General features: G+C 36.8%; 1 protein-coding gene across 9 annotated transcripts in view; it reads left to right on the top strand.

The window, feature by feature from the left end:
• cald1a (caldesmon 1a) overlaps positions 1-15143 on the top strand; it is a 125643-nt gene that overhangs the window by 90596 nt on the left and 19904 nt on the right. For 7 of the 9 annotated variants that reach the window (XR_001477381.2, XR_011190083.1, XM_015338960.2 and 4 more), the window contains 6 exons: positions 3529-3675; positions 12072-12498; positions 13001-13045; positions 14360-14404; positions 14807-14851; positions 15006-15050. Coding sequence is in view for 7 of the 9 variants with exons in the window: in XM_015338960.2 (XP_015194446.2) it covers positions 3529-3675; positions 12072-12498; positions 13001-13045; positions 14360-14404; positions 14807-14851; positions 15006-15050 (754 nt within the window). In the remaining 2 variants the exon portion in view is untranslated. Of the gene's footprint in view, positions 1-3528; positions 3676-12071; positions 12499-13000; positions 13046-14359; positions 14405-14806; positions 14853-15005; positions 15051-15143 lie in introns of all 9 variants that reach the window. The other 2 variants (XM_069192397.1, XM_069192398.1) reach the window with 2 other exon arrangements.

Below are 15143 nucleotides of genomic sequence, written 5' to 3'. Positions count from 1 at the left end.
AATTACCTGCTTGCTACTGTTGTCACATCCTCCTAAATGCATCACAATTCATCTTAACTCACCTTAATTCATTGTTGTAAATTTGTTTGGAGTTCCACGTACCCCAGAATAAAATTAACTACTCATCAGCACCCCAAAGAGCCTGGAGGACTTGTCTTGCCAAGTGTTTAGCTTTATTACTGGGTTTTTCAGTTCAGGTCTATTAAGAGGTGGTTGAATCCAGATTTTCATCAGCTAGAGACCCAGTCTAATGTACTGGAGGTAATAGTTGATTACCAAGATCTAACACTTTTCTATCTAAAGCAAAAAAAGTGTAAAGACTACAAGGCCAATACTCCTTCTGGGTTTTTCTATTTTTCATTCTGTAGGTTTTGTTCCTTTCTTCAAGCTTCTGATGACTCTTGGGATTCATTTTAGCTTGCTCACACACTATTGGATGTATTTAATGCATTAGAAATGGGTTTCCTTTAGCACTATATGATATATTATTTTTCTCACAATATGAAGTCCCTCCCTGTTATCAGTGTGGAATGGAGAGTCTATTTAATGGGATTTTCTACCAGACTGAGAAGTAATAAAGGGTAATATTTTTGCATTGTCACAAACTTAGTGCACATTATTTGCAGGTTATCTTCTACTCCACAGATACTACATGTGAGCTTTGTATGTCCAGGTTAATAAGCACTTATTTACAGTACACACATTTAGAGTGTGCCCCAAATTTAATGTTTTTTGTAGATATGTAGGGTCAGTGTTAGGCTATACAACTGGTGCTATTCTCTCCCAGTCTTCAGAAGTACTGTTTCTCTCTGATGTATCTCAGTTAACACTATTAATGCTCAACAACTGAATTTTCTTAGCAGGGATGGCTGAAGCTAAGAAAACTATTTTGAGGACATGATTAGAGCCTGCTGTTTTTATTGTATTTGGTTATGATATTTAGGTTTTATGACAGTAGCTTGGGATCCAGCTATTGATTACGTTCCTCAGATAACATGTTGTTTCATGTTCCTGTAATTGTTTCAGTGTTTCTTCCTTTATGAGTTTGGGGTTTAAAGAAAGAATAAAGTCATTCATGTAGGTAGGATTGTCCTCTTTCACAGTGTTGAGTTTAAGCATAAAGTACTTATTTACAGTTCAGCTTCTCTACTTCTTTTATTAGCAGGAATCTTCACACTCAGGGTTATTTCTCAATGTTTACTTGTCCATTCAGTTTTGCTGTCTGTGCATTGCTCACTCTGAATTTGATATAACTAAGCCTTAGGCCAAAAACAGTTTTCCGGTCTGAGTCTCCTCATCACCAGCCAAACCACATTTTAAGATACAATTTTCATCTGATGTAGTGAAGCAGTGTAATGTGGGCTACACCCAACCTCAGTCCTGCTTTGCTGTGAGATTAGCTTTGCCAGGGACTTGATTTGAGGATCAAGTTAGTAACCAGAACCAAAAACTAGCTACTAGTTTTTTAGGTTGGGAGGGGAGCCTTGGACCCTGGAGTACCTGCAAACAACAAAACAGTATTTTAATGATTTGCTTTGCAGAGAGCTTGTTTTTATGTGATTATAGTGAAGACTAAGAATGTAATATCACTGTTTCATCAGAGCTTTGGTTAGATAGATACTTTATTGATCCCGTGAGGGAAATTGGAGTGCAACAGCAGCTTAACACACACAACACAGCCACAGTGTAACGAATTATATAATAATAGTACAATACATACAATACAATACAAGATTTACTCACAGTCCAGACACACAAGAGCAAACTAGAACAGAACAGTACACAGAAAATCGTATCACACGTATGAATATAAATATAGATGTAACCATAGATATAAATATAAATGTATTGCACAGGTCCCTGGCATATATTGCACAAAAGTGGTTGTAAACGGGAAAAAGAAAAAGAAAAAGAAAGAGAACAGATGTAGCAGTAGATGTGTATATGCGTTTAGTCCAGAAACAGGTCACTGTCGATGTTGCCTCTGCCAAGACGCAAGGTGGATGCGTTGTACAGTCTTATGGCAGACAGCAAGAATGACCTCCTGTAGCGCTCCCTGTCGCACCGTGGATGAATCAGTCTATTGCTGAAGGTGCTCTTCATTCCTGCAAGCCTGTCATAGAGGGGATGGGAGAAGTTGTCCATGATGGCCTCTAGTTTGGACATCATTCTCCTCTCAGCCACTACCTCCAAGGGGTCCAGGTCAGACCCAATGACAGAGCTTGCTCTCTTGATGAGCTTGTTCAGCCTTTTGGAATCTACTGCTCTAATCCCAGAGCCCCAGCACACCACTGTGTAGAAAATGGCACTCGCTACCACCGACTGATAAAACATGTGTAGCATCTTACTACACACATTGAAGGACCTGAGCCTCCTCAAGAAGTAAAGTCGGCTCTGTCCGTTCTTATAGATGGCCTCGATGTTCTTAGACCATTCCAGTCTATCGTCGATGTGCACTCCCAGGTACTTGTACGAGTCCACCATCTCCACGCCACTCCCATGGATGTAGACAGGAGTAGGTTTGACCTTTTTCCTCCTGAAATCTACCACCAGTTCCTTTGTCTTTGTAACATTCAGTTCCAAGTGGTTCACCCCACACCACTCCACAAAGCTGCTGACCAGTCCTCTGTACTCCTCCTCCTGCTCACCCTTGATACATCCCACAATTGCAGAGTCATCTGAGAACTTTTGCAGCTGGCATGACTTTGAGTTGTACTTAAAGTCCGAAGTATAGAGGGTGAAGAGGAACGGAGAAAGAACTGTCCCTTGAGATCATCATAAAATTTACTTCTGCTTATATCTCTTAACTAAGTGAAAAATGTCTACACCCGCATTTAAGTTTATTGTTTTTTTGTTTGGTTTTGCTCTGTCTCTAGTAACCATCCATTGTTATTAACAATTATTACACAAAAACATTTACCATGCTTCTAAATTAATACTTTTTCAATAATACTGTTTTAAAATGTCTCATACACTTCTACATTTAATACATTTAGGCTATTTTTCCTATTATCAGAAATTTAGTCAACATGTCTCATAAAATGAACATTTTGCTTGATACAGAATAGTACTTTCCTTATAGTCAAATCTGTAGATTTTGTATACAATATATCCACAAATATAAGCAATTTGTTTGAGGTCTTAAGGAGCAGAAATGAAACAAATACGTTTTTAGATCTAAAATTAGAGGAATAACACTTTGTTGTAAAAAGTATCTTCACGATTGCTATATGATTTATACAATTCTGTTACAATTATTTGTTTTCAAATAATTCTTCACCTCCCCTGAACTCCCGCAGCAGATTAATAGTATGCTCTGGATAAAACATTTGTAAACCCTGCTGAATAATGTTTGTCCTCTGTGCCAGTTGAGCAATGCATGCTGTGTCCCGTTCCTCATTAAAGAGTTTTATATATTTCCCCAGCTGCTGCTTCAATTTGTCCGAACCTGTTTTTGTCTGTATATATGGAGAGCTCCAAAAGGATTAAAGGATTGTTGTACACCAGTATTTTATCATGTTTTTTCAGACTCGCCAATCAGAGGAATGATGATGATGAGGAAGAGGCAGCCCGGGAACGCCGACGAAGGGCCCGTCAGGAGCGCTTTCGCAACAAGGACGATGAGGAATCAGCCAGTCTGATGACAGACAAGTTGGAGCTCAATAACCGCAACAGGTAACTAAGGATTTTACTATTATGTAAATTCTGAATTATGTATTATGAATCTTGATATTGAGATCTTTAAAATCCTTTGGATATTTTAGGAGTTGGCATTTCATTTCTTGTCCTCATAGTGAGGGATCAGTCCAATAAAAAAAAAAGTTTAATAAAAGTCGATTCCGGTTTCCAGATAAAAGGTACTTCTTCAAATAGGAATTTGTGCACTGATAAACTGATAATGTCTCCTTTTTAATTTGATTTAAAAAATAAATAACATGTATGCACTAAGGAGGATTCATCCTTAGTTGCTGGACAGTCTTCCCATAGAATCTCTGGTTTAGGCTGACTGGTTGCATGAATGGATATTTTGGTTTGTTAAGTTGTTATATTCAAAAGTAAATTATTCTTGATGTTGCACACTTGTACAGTATGCATCTCTACTGCAAAAAATACATAAAATGGATGTTATCAAGCTCCATATTTGTAAAACCTTATTTTATTGTAGCTTTGTCTCCTTGCAAAAATATAAAATCATTACCTCAAAGGGAGGCACCTCAAAGGCCTCTGGCAACTTTTGAATATCAGTTGAGGAACAATGTCTCAGTATGTATGGTGTGGTTTTAGGGATTGGGCGTGTGGGTAGTGCAACCCTAACAGTTTACCATGATGTGCCAAAATTACTGTGAGATAGATCTGCAAGTTTGATACCACTTTTTTTCCTTCCTCCCATTCTTGAATGAGGTAGAGATCAGATACAGTGAAAGGTGACAACTTGGTTACTTTGCAGTGAGTCCACTGAGGACTCTAAAGCACAAATTTAGAGGCAAACTCACAATATTAATAACTCTGGGTTGGGATGCCAGAGCAGGTCTGCTGAAATAGGAACCTTTATAGAGATGCACTTGCAGAGGTAATCACAGTCTCTGGCAAATGACAGATGAGTCCCTTCAACCCAGCTCTTGTGCAGAAAGTTGTAAAATGTCTCTAACGTAAAAAGTATAAAGCAAACACATGTGGTGTTTGACCTCAGGAAGAGAAATAACAGATATGCTTTGGAGATGATTGCCATTGGGTACCTGAGTGGTGTATTGGTCTTCAATACGAAAGGCCAGGTGATGGATTCTGGCTTCACTGAGTGACTGGACATGACAGAAAAGGAGAGAATTGAGAGAATAGTTGTTCTGAATTGTTCTGAAAATAGCCAGAAACACATTCCAGGACAAGAGTCATAAGAAGCCAACTGCCCATGTGAGCCCTATGTTCTCCCCAGGGAGACCATGATCTATAATGCAGAAACCTCTTGGAAAGAAAAATGTTCTAGAGACATGGAGATACGAACCACTAAGAGGATTCCAATGCAGCCATCTAGGTAGGCGATCAAGGGAAACAACCCAGTAGCTGAAACTAACCTCTCACTCCAAGACAGAGATCCAGGTGAAGTAGGTGACTTGTCCTCAAAGCTGAAAGGGTTCAATTTTCAAGGAGACAGAGGAAGATCCTAGTAACACTCATGAGTGCACAGGTCTATAGAGGATGATGAGATAAGGTTGGTGATAGGACAGCAACTAATTGGACAACTTTTCTTTTCAACAAGCCAACTGCACTGAGTTTGTCAATGACTTTGAAGATTTTGAATACTTGTATCTGGTTCCCTTGTAGTCTTCTCTGTTCAAGACTAAAAAGGTTCAGTTCCTTCACTCTGACAGTGTAGGGCATTTGTTTAAGACCCAGAATATACCCAATTGTTCTTCTCTTTCTTGTAATGTGGTGAACAAAATTGTACACAATAATTTATATGAGGCCTTAATAGTACATGGTGCGTTTTTAACATCCTTTTATTTCAGCTCCACATTATATATCCTAACATTTTGTTTTGTGTTTTTGTTTTTTGTTTGCTGTATTCTTTGTTATCCCTAAATTGTCTAGAAGGAGTTAATGATGTCAACATAAACAGCCACTTCTAACTCAGTGTTTCCCATTTCTTAATTATAGTTTATTTTATCAGTACCTGTATGCAAAACCCTAAACTTGTCTATATAAAACATCATCTGCCCAGTGTTTTTTCTAAATCCATTACCATGTAACAGAAAAATGAGAATGGTATTCTGCCTTATAAAATACAGAAGAAAATAAAGATGCTATAGACTTAATGGAGTAGAATGAAGCCTAACAAAAGGCAGTCCTTCTGTTTAGCAAGTTTCTCACTGTTAAGACCAAAGCCTCCAGGCAAAGCTTAGACAAAACAGTGAAAAGATAAGGTCTTGGAGCTCCTTCTTCAATAATGCATGTTTGTAACTGATCTCAGAGAGAATATCATTTGGTGTGATCGAGTCCCTTATGAGCTGAAGTATCAGTCCTCCTCCCTTCCTGTTTTTTTACAAATGTTACAAAACATTTAATCAAACATGCAGTTCCTCCCAGATACAGTAATTAATAGATCACTGCTCTGTCCTACTCATGCTAGGATATTTAAATGGCAAGCTTTAAAAATACCCTCTGCTTTTGTAGCATTTTTCTGGGAAAGTTTTCATTGTGAGAAAATAAAACCACAAAGTTATCTTGTTGTATAAAATGAAAAAAAAAAATATTTAGATTTTTTTAAAATAATAAGACTTTCTTAATATATGCCTTATTTGTTCTTTTTAGTCGTGTCTACTTAAATGGTGACTAAGAATGAGTAAAATATTTTGTTGTTACCTCATATGTTAATGATATTGCTAAATGGACAAAGATTTAGCTAATACCAATTAAATATCTTGATGTGAGTGCACAGTAATATACAGAGATGTTTAAAGGAAAAGTTATTTTCATTTTATTGAATTATAAATGTTATACTACATAAACACTAGTCAAAGTCCATCTTGCAGCCATGATAAGTAAGATACATATTTTGGCCAATGCATCATCTCTCATTTGATTTTGTTAGTGTTTCTGTAATTTCAAAATGTACTGTAGCAACTAATGTCAAAAGCCCAGGCACATTCTCTATTATTTTTTTTTTGTTTCTGAGGATTTCCAGTAAAGCACAAGAAGTGTAATGCATTTATTCATTATGATCATTTTCACTGTTAACTAAAAATTCTAACTATAAACTCCTTAAAAAATGTAAATAGGATTCAGTGATATCATACTGCAGTTCAACTCAGTGCCCACATCCAAATGTATTTGAGGTATGTCATTATTGAATAGAATATAGAAATGCAGCAGTCTTCTTAACACCCTCAGAGAACATTTTACTGCCTGTTCAATCATTCAAAAAAATGTCAATGAGCTTTTGTTCTCTTCAAACTAACTTATGTGTAGGCCAAGACAGAAAGAATCATGACCTTTTGTTATGGAGCTGTAGTAGAGCACGTCTAACAAAATATTACCAGTATCATATTACCCACAATCTTTATATGTATGCATTTAAATATTAATTTTGTTGAAGTTGCTGTAGAACACTAAAAAGTGTCTTGGGGTGAAATGGACATAAAATATTATCATATACCCTGATATTCAGTGTATTGGGTGATAATTAGCAATTAATTAGACATTCGGTAGGTCTTTGATCTTGGAGATTTGTGGATCCAGTTTAGAAATTGCTAAAAACAATGCAGAAAAGAAGCTGCATGAAGTAAAAACATTCCATAGTGACAGTACCCACTTGACCCCAGTGGACCCCAGGAACTTACTCACCACAGCAAGTCTTGTATGGTTTGTTGCCTGCTTGGTGCCCAGTTTTCAGACCTACCTGAGGAGCAGGATCCTGAGGTGGCCTTTAAAGGTGGCTTCTCAAAGCTCTTTACAGAATGACAGCAACAACAAAAAAAATATACCACATATGCACAATGAGAATACACAATGAGAGGAGACAGTAGATGGGGGTACTGAATACAGTAGGAGCAGAGAGGTAAAGAACAGAACCAGTTAAGTAAAGACTCTTCTAAAGAAGAAGGTTTTGAGTCTGGATTTGAAGTTTAGGGAAGGTGACTATCTGATATCCTTGGAGTAGAGTTCCAGAGCTTTGGGACATAACAGGAGAAGGCCCAATCACCCGCAGAGTTTAGAGGGGCTTGGAGGACAGACAGGAGACCAGAATTAGAAGAGTGAAGGTTGCGAGGTGGGGAGTAGGACGATAGTAGCTCGATTAAATGACATTGAATTAAATGACTGAATTAAGTGACATTGTGATGAAAGAAGTCTGAGGGTTCTACAAGACAATTATAAGGATGTATCTGGTAAACACAGGAGCAGAATGTCTATGTTGGTATTCTCTTTGTTACTACTATAATTTCCAAGCCTAGGGAAGCAAGAAAAAATATGGACTTTTAACTTGTCGATAAAAGCTTGGTAAAGAAAAGATGTTAGGTAAGCGTAGCTTTGGGGGTCCTTCTGAAACAAATGAGAAATGTAGACGCAGGATGGTTTACACTTAAACCAGAGAGGTGCTGATATTTTGGGAAGTGCATACCTTAACCAGTTGAGAAATATTTAAACTATATTGAGGAACATTTGAACTCGGAGGAAGGGTGCTCCCAACCACTAGTCTATTTCTAGTGGCATCAGAAAAGCCTATGGCATCACTACTTAAACTTCAGACATTATATTAAACATAACCCATGCATTCTTTAATTAATTCCTGTACTATACAATTCTAGAAGCCAAGGGAATAAAAATAAAAGGATGTGGAAATACTGCTTTAACAGATAACATATACTAAAAACAGAAACATGTGTTGAGAACGATAATGGACACTAAAATTAATGGGTATACTTTTGGAAGGATGGAAGGAATGATGCAGTGGAACTACAATATATATCAAAATAAATTTCAAGCTAGTGAACTGAGAAAATGGTCCAAGCAGTTTATATTCATATAATTTATATGAATTGTGATGTTACTGTATATTATTAGGCTTTTGTTATGGAGAAATTGGGCACATAAATTGGCCTATTGTAATGAAGAATACAGAAGATGGTATTTATACTGTATGGTTAAAAGGTTTCTTAAAAGGTCCTACAGATCTATAGACACAGCTGAAGAAAGAATTTAAAGAGTGAGACACAAACAAATACTGCATTCGAAGCAAAAAAAAACGATTTTTTTTCTAGTGCTACAACAACAAAAGAACTTTGAAACCAGAAGTAAATACAGTAGTTGAGTGTCACAGAGGCATGGTGGGTAGCACTGAGGCCACACTGCTCTTGTGTTGAGGGTTCAAATCAACACATTAATAGCATATTCCATTTTACAGAGGAACCGTATCAGTATTGGGTAATTGTAACACAACTAACTCTGAGTTACTACAGGGAATTAGGTTGGCTTAAAACTAATAAACTGAGATGTTGTTCAAAGAGCACTACAGTAGTTACTATATTTCAACTCTATCTTAAGAAGCTGCAAAAATAACAGCAAAAAAAAAGAGTGACAAAAATAAACCAGCGAATAATCAATGAATCCTACTCCTGTTACTGGTCAGTTATAAAAGTGATGGAACTAAACTAAAACATTACTTACAAAACAATGGAATTTTAGAGACAGTCAACATGGATTTAAAAAGGGAATATCTTTAACTCATATGTAAGGTATAGTTCATTTAATATAGTTCTTCTCTTCTTATCAGCTCTGCACCTGTGTCAGCTCAGGCCAGGAGTCTTGATGCCATCTTTTATCTGAGTTTTGCATTTGGAGATCAAGTTTCAAGTGTTGTGAAGGTGTCTTTTTCCCTCAATGTAACATTACTTATATCAGTTCAAACTGTATTTCACCAATTCTGATACAACAATGAAACATAATTTAATTGTTTTTCCAGTAGTGATTATTGGAAAGCTCTGCTGGATAGTATGTCCAAATAAGGTCTTGAAAAGGTGCAATATATTGAGAGCTGCTGCGAACTAAAGTACATGAGCATACCTGTTTTAGCATCCTTGCATGGGCAGCCTGTGGATTTCAGAATGTAATTCAAAACGTGCTACTCACTTTTAAGAGCCCATTTGGCTCTTGACTACATCTGTGAATTATTATCTCTATATACATGTAGTTTGTGTTTTCTGGACTCTGGCCTTCTATCTATTCCCAAACCTCCAAAACTGAAACCATGGGAGACTGTGCTTTCTGTTCTGTTTCTGTGAGGCTCAAGAAAAATATTCCAGCCTATATTAGAATTTGCAAGTCAGTGAGCACTTTTAAATATCATTTTTTAAAAGTCTAAAACTTTCAGAATCAAGTCTGTAAAGCAGTTCACTGTATTAAAATGTGCATTGGTCTGTTTCTACCGTTTTGTCTTTATTTTTCAGTGAAATTTCATGAAAACTTTGTTTATGTGATGATACTAAAACCTATAACATGATATATTTACTGTAGATTCGGATAGTTTTTGGTAAAGTCCCTCACAAACCTTAAAAAATTTGAACACTAATAAGCTGTTAAACTGGTAATATGGTAATATAACGTATGCATGGAACAAAAACTGCTTAATGAAACAAAGTGACGTTTAAGGGGTATAACCTCTAATTTGGAGGTTGTAAGCACTCATATCAAAAGTATCCACTTTAGAACCATTGTAAAAATGGGGTACTTACACACAGTACCTGCAGCAGGACTAAGATCTGGAATAGGAAATTATAATCTAGAATTACAAACAGATATAGATGAAATAAATTAGGCAGACATTGATTTAACATTGATAAATTCAAAACCAACCACACAGGAAATATGTACATGCACTACACAACACAATAAGTGATCCAGAGCTGCTGGAAGCCAAACATGAAAAAGATTTGGGTTTTTCAGGTTTCATAATGCTATGCTCTCATCAAGACAATGTGGGGAAACAATGAAAAAGGTGAATAGAAATTAAGTATGCAACCAATCCTGGATTGTAATATACTATATGTACAGGTTAACGAAGGTAAATCTCTTCAGTTTAGAAAACAAACCATGTACAATCCTTGGGAGTATAAACAAGGTCAACCCACGGCACTATTTCAAGTAAAGAAACAAGCATAGAGGATAACTATCGGAAAGTGAAAGGGGATTCGTTTAGGATAGAGAACTTATTTACACAAAGGGCTGTGAGTATCTGGAACAGGCTTACCAGACACATGATCAAAGCCAATGCTCTGGGCTCCTTTAAGAAATAACTTGATGAATGTTTAGATCAACCTTTCAACTAAGCTTCTAATTTTCCATATAATTTTCCATATATGTCTTAGCATGATGTGAAGAGACTGTACCAGGTTATCACCTGAAGAAAATGAGTATTTTTATATTTTTATATGCATTGCATATAACATTTTTTATAAGTGCTTGAATCATTCACAGATCCCTCCATGCACTTGGCAGGGCACACCTGGACTGGGTGCCAGTACATCGCAGGGCAGATACACAGACCCACACACTCACATCTAGGGCCAATTCTCCCAGAAACTCATTAACCTACCAGTATGTTTTTGGACTGTGTGAGGAAACAAGAACACCTGGAGGAAACCCACGGGATCACAGGGAGAACATACAAACTCCATGCAGATGGCGCCTCAGAGCCCCAGCTCTGCAAGCAGAAATACTCGCCACTATGCCATTGTGCCAATTCACATAAAAAATAGAAATATCTTAAATAAGCTTTTTAAAAGACATTTTATTTAAAAGCATTTCAGGAGCTGTTTGTTAATATAAAACAATTATTATGAAATGTATAAACTTTCATAATAATTTATGAAATGCAGAAGTAAAATACACTTTGGCAGACTGGCAAGTTGCAGGAGACAGCCTTTATGTAAAATTAATGACCCATGCTCATTGCACAACCTGTAAAATGTATGTCACACTCATTAGGTAATCACACCATTAACATTCCTCCCTAACCTGTCTACCATGATCTATGCATCCAATCCTGTGTGATTTCTGACCGTAGAGCTGCTTCACGTCATTTCAGTATCAAATAAACTTACTTATGCATCAAACAGCTACCACAGTATACAGTGTCTCAAAATTCAGTCTTAAATAATGTTGCCCTCATGCAGCTATATATCATGTCCTGTCTTGCAAGCCAGCCATCACAATCAGAATTAGTCATCGTATAGAGTTGTGTAGTGGTGCTCTCTAATGTGTTACTGCTCGTGGAAACATGTTCATCCTCAGCTTAATTTGTAGTTCCATTGCTTCTTCTTGCAGTTTTCACAATACACATACAGTATATGAATAGGCCAATTCAGCAAAACCTATACATGAACCTTATCATCTCTCTGGAAAATAAAGTTCAAACTCAGAAAGGGGGAAAGTGTAGTTATGTATTGTATATTCCATAGCATTTGAAAGGGTGATGAATTTTATACACATCTAAACAACAATACACAAAATACTGTGTGTAAACATTTTGCATAAAGTGTGAACTTCATGTTTCTGTGCTTTCTTTTTCTGAATTATTTCAGCATGCCGGATGAAGAGACAAAGGGTACCCCTGTGGCCGGATCTGCGGCCACAGATGAGGAGCAGGCTCTTTTGGATCGTCTGGCCAAGCGTGAGGAGCGCCGTCAGAGGAGGCTGCAGGAAGCCTTGGAGCGGCAGAAGGAGCTGGACCCTACCATCTCCATCCTCGAGCACAGCCAGAACAACCAAGAGGAGAAGACTGAGGTGTGCAGCCTGTACCAGGAGAATGAGGAGAAGGAGCGAGCCAGTGAACAGGTGGAAGAGAGGAAATCTCCCGAGTCCAATGCCTGGGCTCAAGACAAAGAGGAAGAGAAGGAGGAAGAAGAAAACCAGGAATCTGAGGAACCAGTACAGGTGGAGGCTGAGCCTGAGGAGCCCCAAGAGGAGGTGGTGGAGGAGAAACCAAGGAGATCTTATCTGAAGGAGCAGGTCTGTGTTTCCATATTTTTTTTAAAGTTCCTGTAGAGCCCTGACTTGATATTTTTGTTGCATTTTCATAACTGATATGGACGGGTATTTGGGGAGTTTATTAGTGCTTTGGATCCATGATGCAGGTACTTGAGTCTGTGCACTTCCGCTATATCGTGTGTAAGGTATGTCACCCTTTTTTGGAACTAAAAGTGGGTACCAGTATTTGCTGACTTGCAAATGATAAATGTTCCGTGTTTTTTTGTACTTTGTTGAATGCTACAGAAACTGACATGAAGCCAAGCCCTATGCGCACTTTAGGGTTGTAAACCTCAAATCCTCATACAATATGCTCATAAAATATCACATAAATCAAATACTTCACCATACTTCTCAGCCACTGCTTCTTAGCACTATTTCCAGGATTGTTTACTGTGGAAACACTCACCTTGAGCCTCACAATTTTTACCGAATGGTGTTGTAGTTAATTATTGATTTTATGTTATTTTTATTTCTTTTTCAGGAATCCACAGAGGACAAACCTAAGAAATCATATATGAGAGAAGAGGTATATTAGTACCTTCAGAGATATTTTTTATGTATCTGAAATTGAGTGACTAATTTGGCTATTGTGCCAAAAAGTATTATTGCTATTGGGCCACGTGTGCTGAGCTTTGCATAAAAAATACATTATTTTTATACAGGAAAGTGAAACTATTTTTATTACATTTTATTAAAAAATCAACAAATACAGAACAGAAATTGTTCCTGTATATCTTAACTTAAATAGAGTATTAAAGACTGTAGCAAAATTCATGCTGCTCATTAAGAATGATGTGAAACATTAAAGACCCCAAAATTGTAACTGTGAAACAATAAAGACCTCAGTTTGTGGAAGAGACTGAAAACTGAGATGATAAAGCAATCACAAAACTAGTGTTAACCTGAAACAGAGTGAAGAAAATGCAGTTTGCATGTGTTAATACTTGAACAGATCCTGCTTTAAACTAACATTTAGTGTAACAGGCAAATGTTAAAATAGTAACATAAATTCAGTATTTCTTAAACAGATTACACTCACATGCTCTCACTATCGGATTACAAACACCTCATTTTTGGTAATAAATTAAACCTTTAAGGTATACTATATTATTTTCACCAGCTGTATGACATTAAACTTATGGGGTTATTTTTAAAGAAATGAAGGTATTTCAGTGAAATCTTAAGTATAATTTAGATGTACATTCAGTTCATGAAGTTTAAAGCTATAGTTGAAAAATATCATCCATTCTCCATCTGGTTTCTAACTGTTTTACTCAATTCGGGGCCACGGGGAAGCCAAAGTCTAACCTGGGCAGCAACAGGTGCCAGTCCATCACAAGGCACAGACAGACACAACCACACTCCTCAAAACAGAGCCTATTTTCCCCGAAGCCAATTACCCTACTCATGGCCTTAGATTTATGGAGCACCTGGAAGAAACCCACACAGACACAGAGAGAACATACAAACTCCACATACCATAGATATTACACCTACAGTAGGTCTGGAATTGAACCTAGGGCCCCAGTGCTGTGATGTAGCAGTGCTCACCACTGTGCTACCTAGACACCCACAAAATATCATCCGTGGTATAAATATAGTGTACCAATCAGTATTTCCTGAGCTTTTTTAAGGTGTTGATGCCTTTCTGCTGCTTTGTCATGTGAGGGGTCTTTTTGTGGTTTGCACCGCCACAACTGCTCAGCTTTGCTTGTCTTTATTCAAGCTTGAAAGGCATGAGCCTCTACTTCACATGACATGTTAATGTTATTCTGATAATTGTTATTGTGTTTTGGATAATTATTGATTTTACTGTATGTTTTATTTTTTGTTAATTTAGGAGGAGACAGAGGAAAAACCTGAAAGGTCCTTTATGAAAGAAGAGGTAAGACTTAGTCTCATGCTTTCTAAGTATCATGTGTTGTTCTCTGACATGGTGAAAAAGGACATTGGTTTCCTTCCCTGGTCCTGAAAGACCCCTGTGTCTTCTGGGTTTGTTCCAGTCCAGTTCTTAGTCACTGAGGCTAATTATTTTTTTATAGGTATATTTTGAATTTTAGAACTGTTTTCATTCTGCAAAAGGCAATGAAGCTCATGGAGGAGTGTTATACTGTAATTTCTACCTGTGTCTGGTTATAAATTGCCAACTTATTAATTATTGTTCAAAAAGAAATAACTCTTAATAACCTAATAAAAAAAGTTGGGAAAAGACTGCTTATAGGTGAAGGTATTGGAAATAAAAGTAGAGCAAGCATTTTCTTTGAAAGTATTATTATTATATTTACAGGAGGTGATAGAGGAAAAACCTAAAAGATCTTATACAAGGGAAGAGGTAAGATAAAATAGTCGATATTAAAATAATTTGTATTTTATTATTTATTAATGTATTAATTTATTTGCATAGCTATTAATAAATTAGTAATGTGTTAAATTATTCATTTATTGTTTATTATTTTTCTTTGAAATAATTATTATTCTATTTACAGGAGGTAATAGAGGAAAAACCTAAAAGATCTTATACAAGGGAAGAGGTAAGATTGTTATTATGTTATTATGTTATTTTCAAGTTTTTTTTAACCAATGTGTTGTTTTTTTGCAATCACAGTGATGGTATGTCCCTTTGG

The sequence above is a fragment of the Lepisosteus oculatus genome, chromosome 7, assembly GCF_040954835.1.
Source record: "Lepisosteus oculatus isolate fLepOcu1 chromosome 7, fLepOcu1.hap2, whole genome shotgun sequence".
In the NCBI taxonomy this organism is placed as follows: Eukaryota; Metazoa; Chordata; class Actinopteri; order Semionotiformes; family Lepisosteidae; genus Lepisosteus; species Lepisosteus oculatus.
This window is presented reverse-complemented; position numbering and strand designations above follow the sequence as displayed.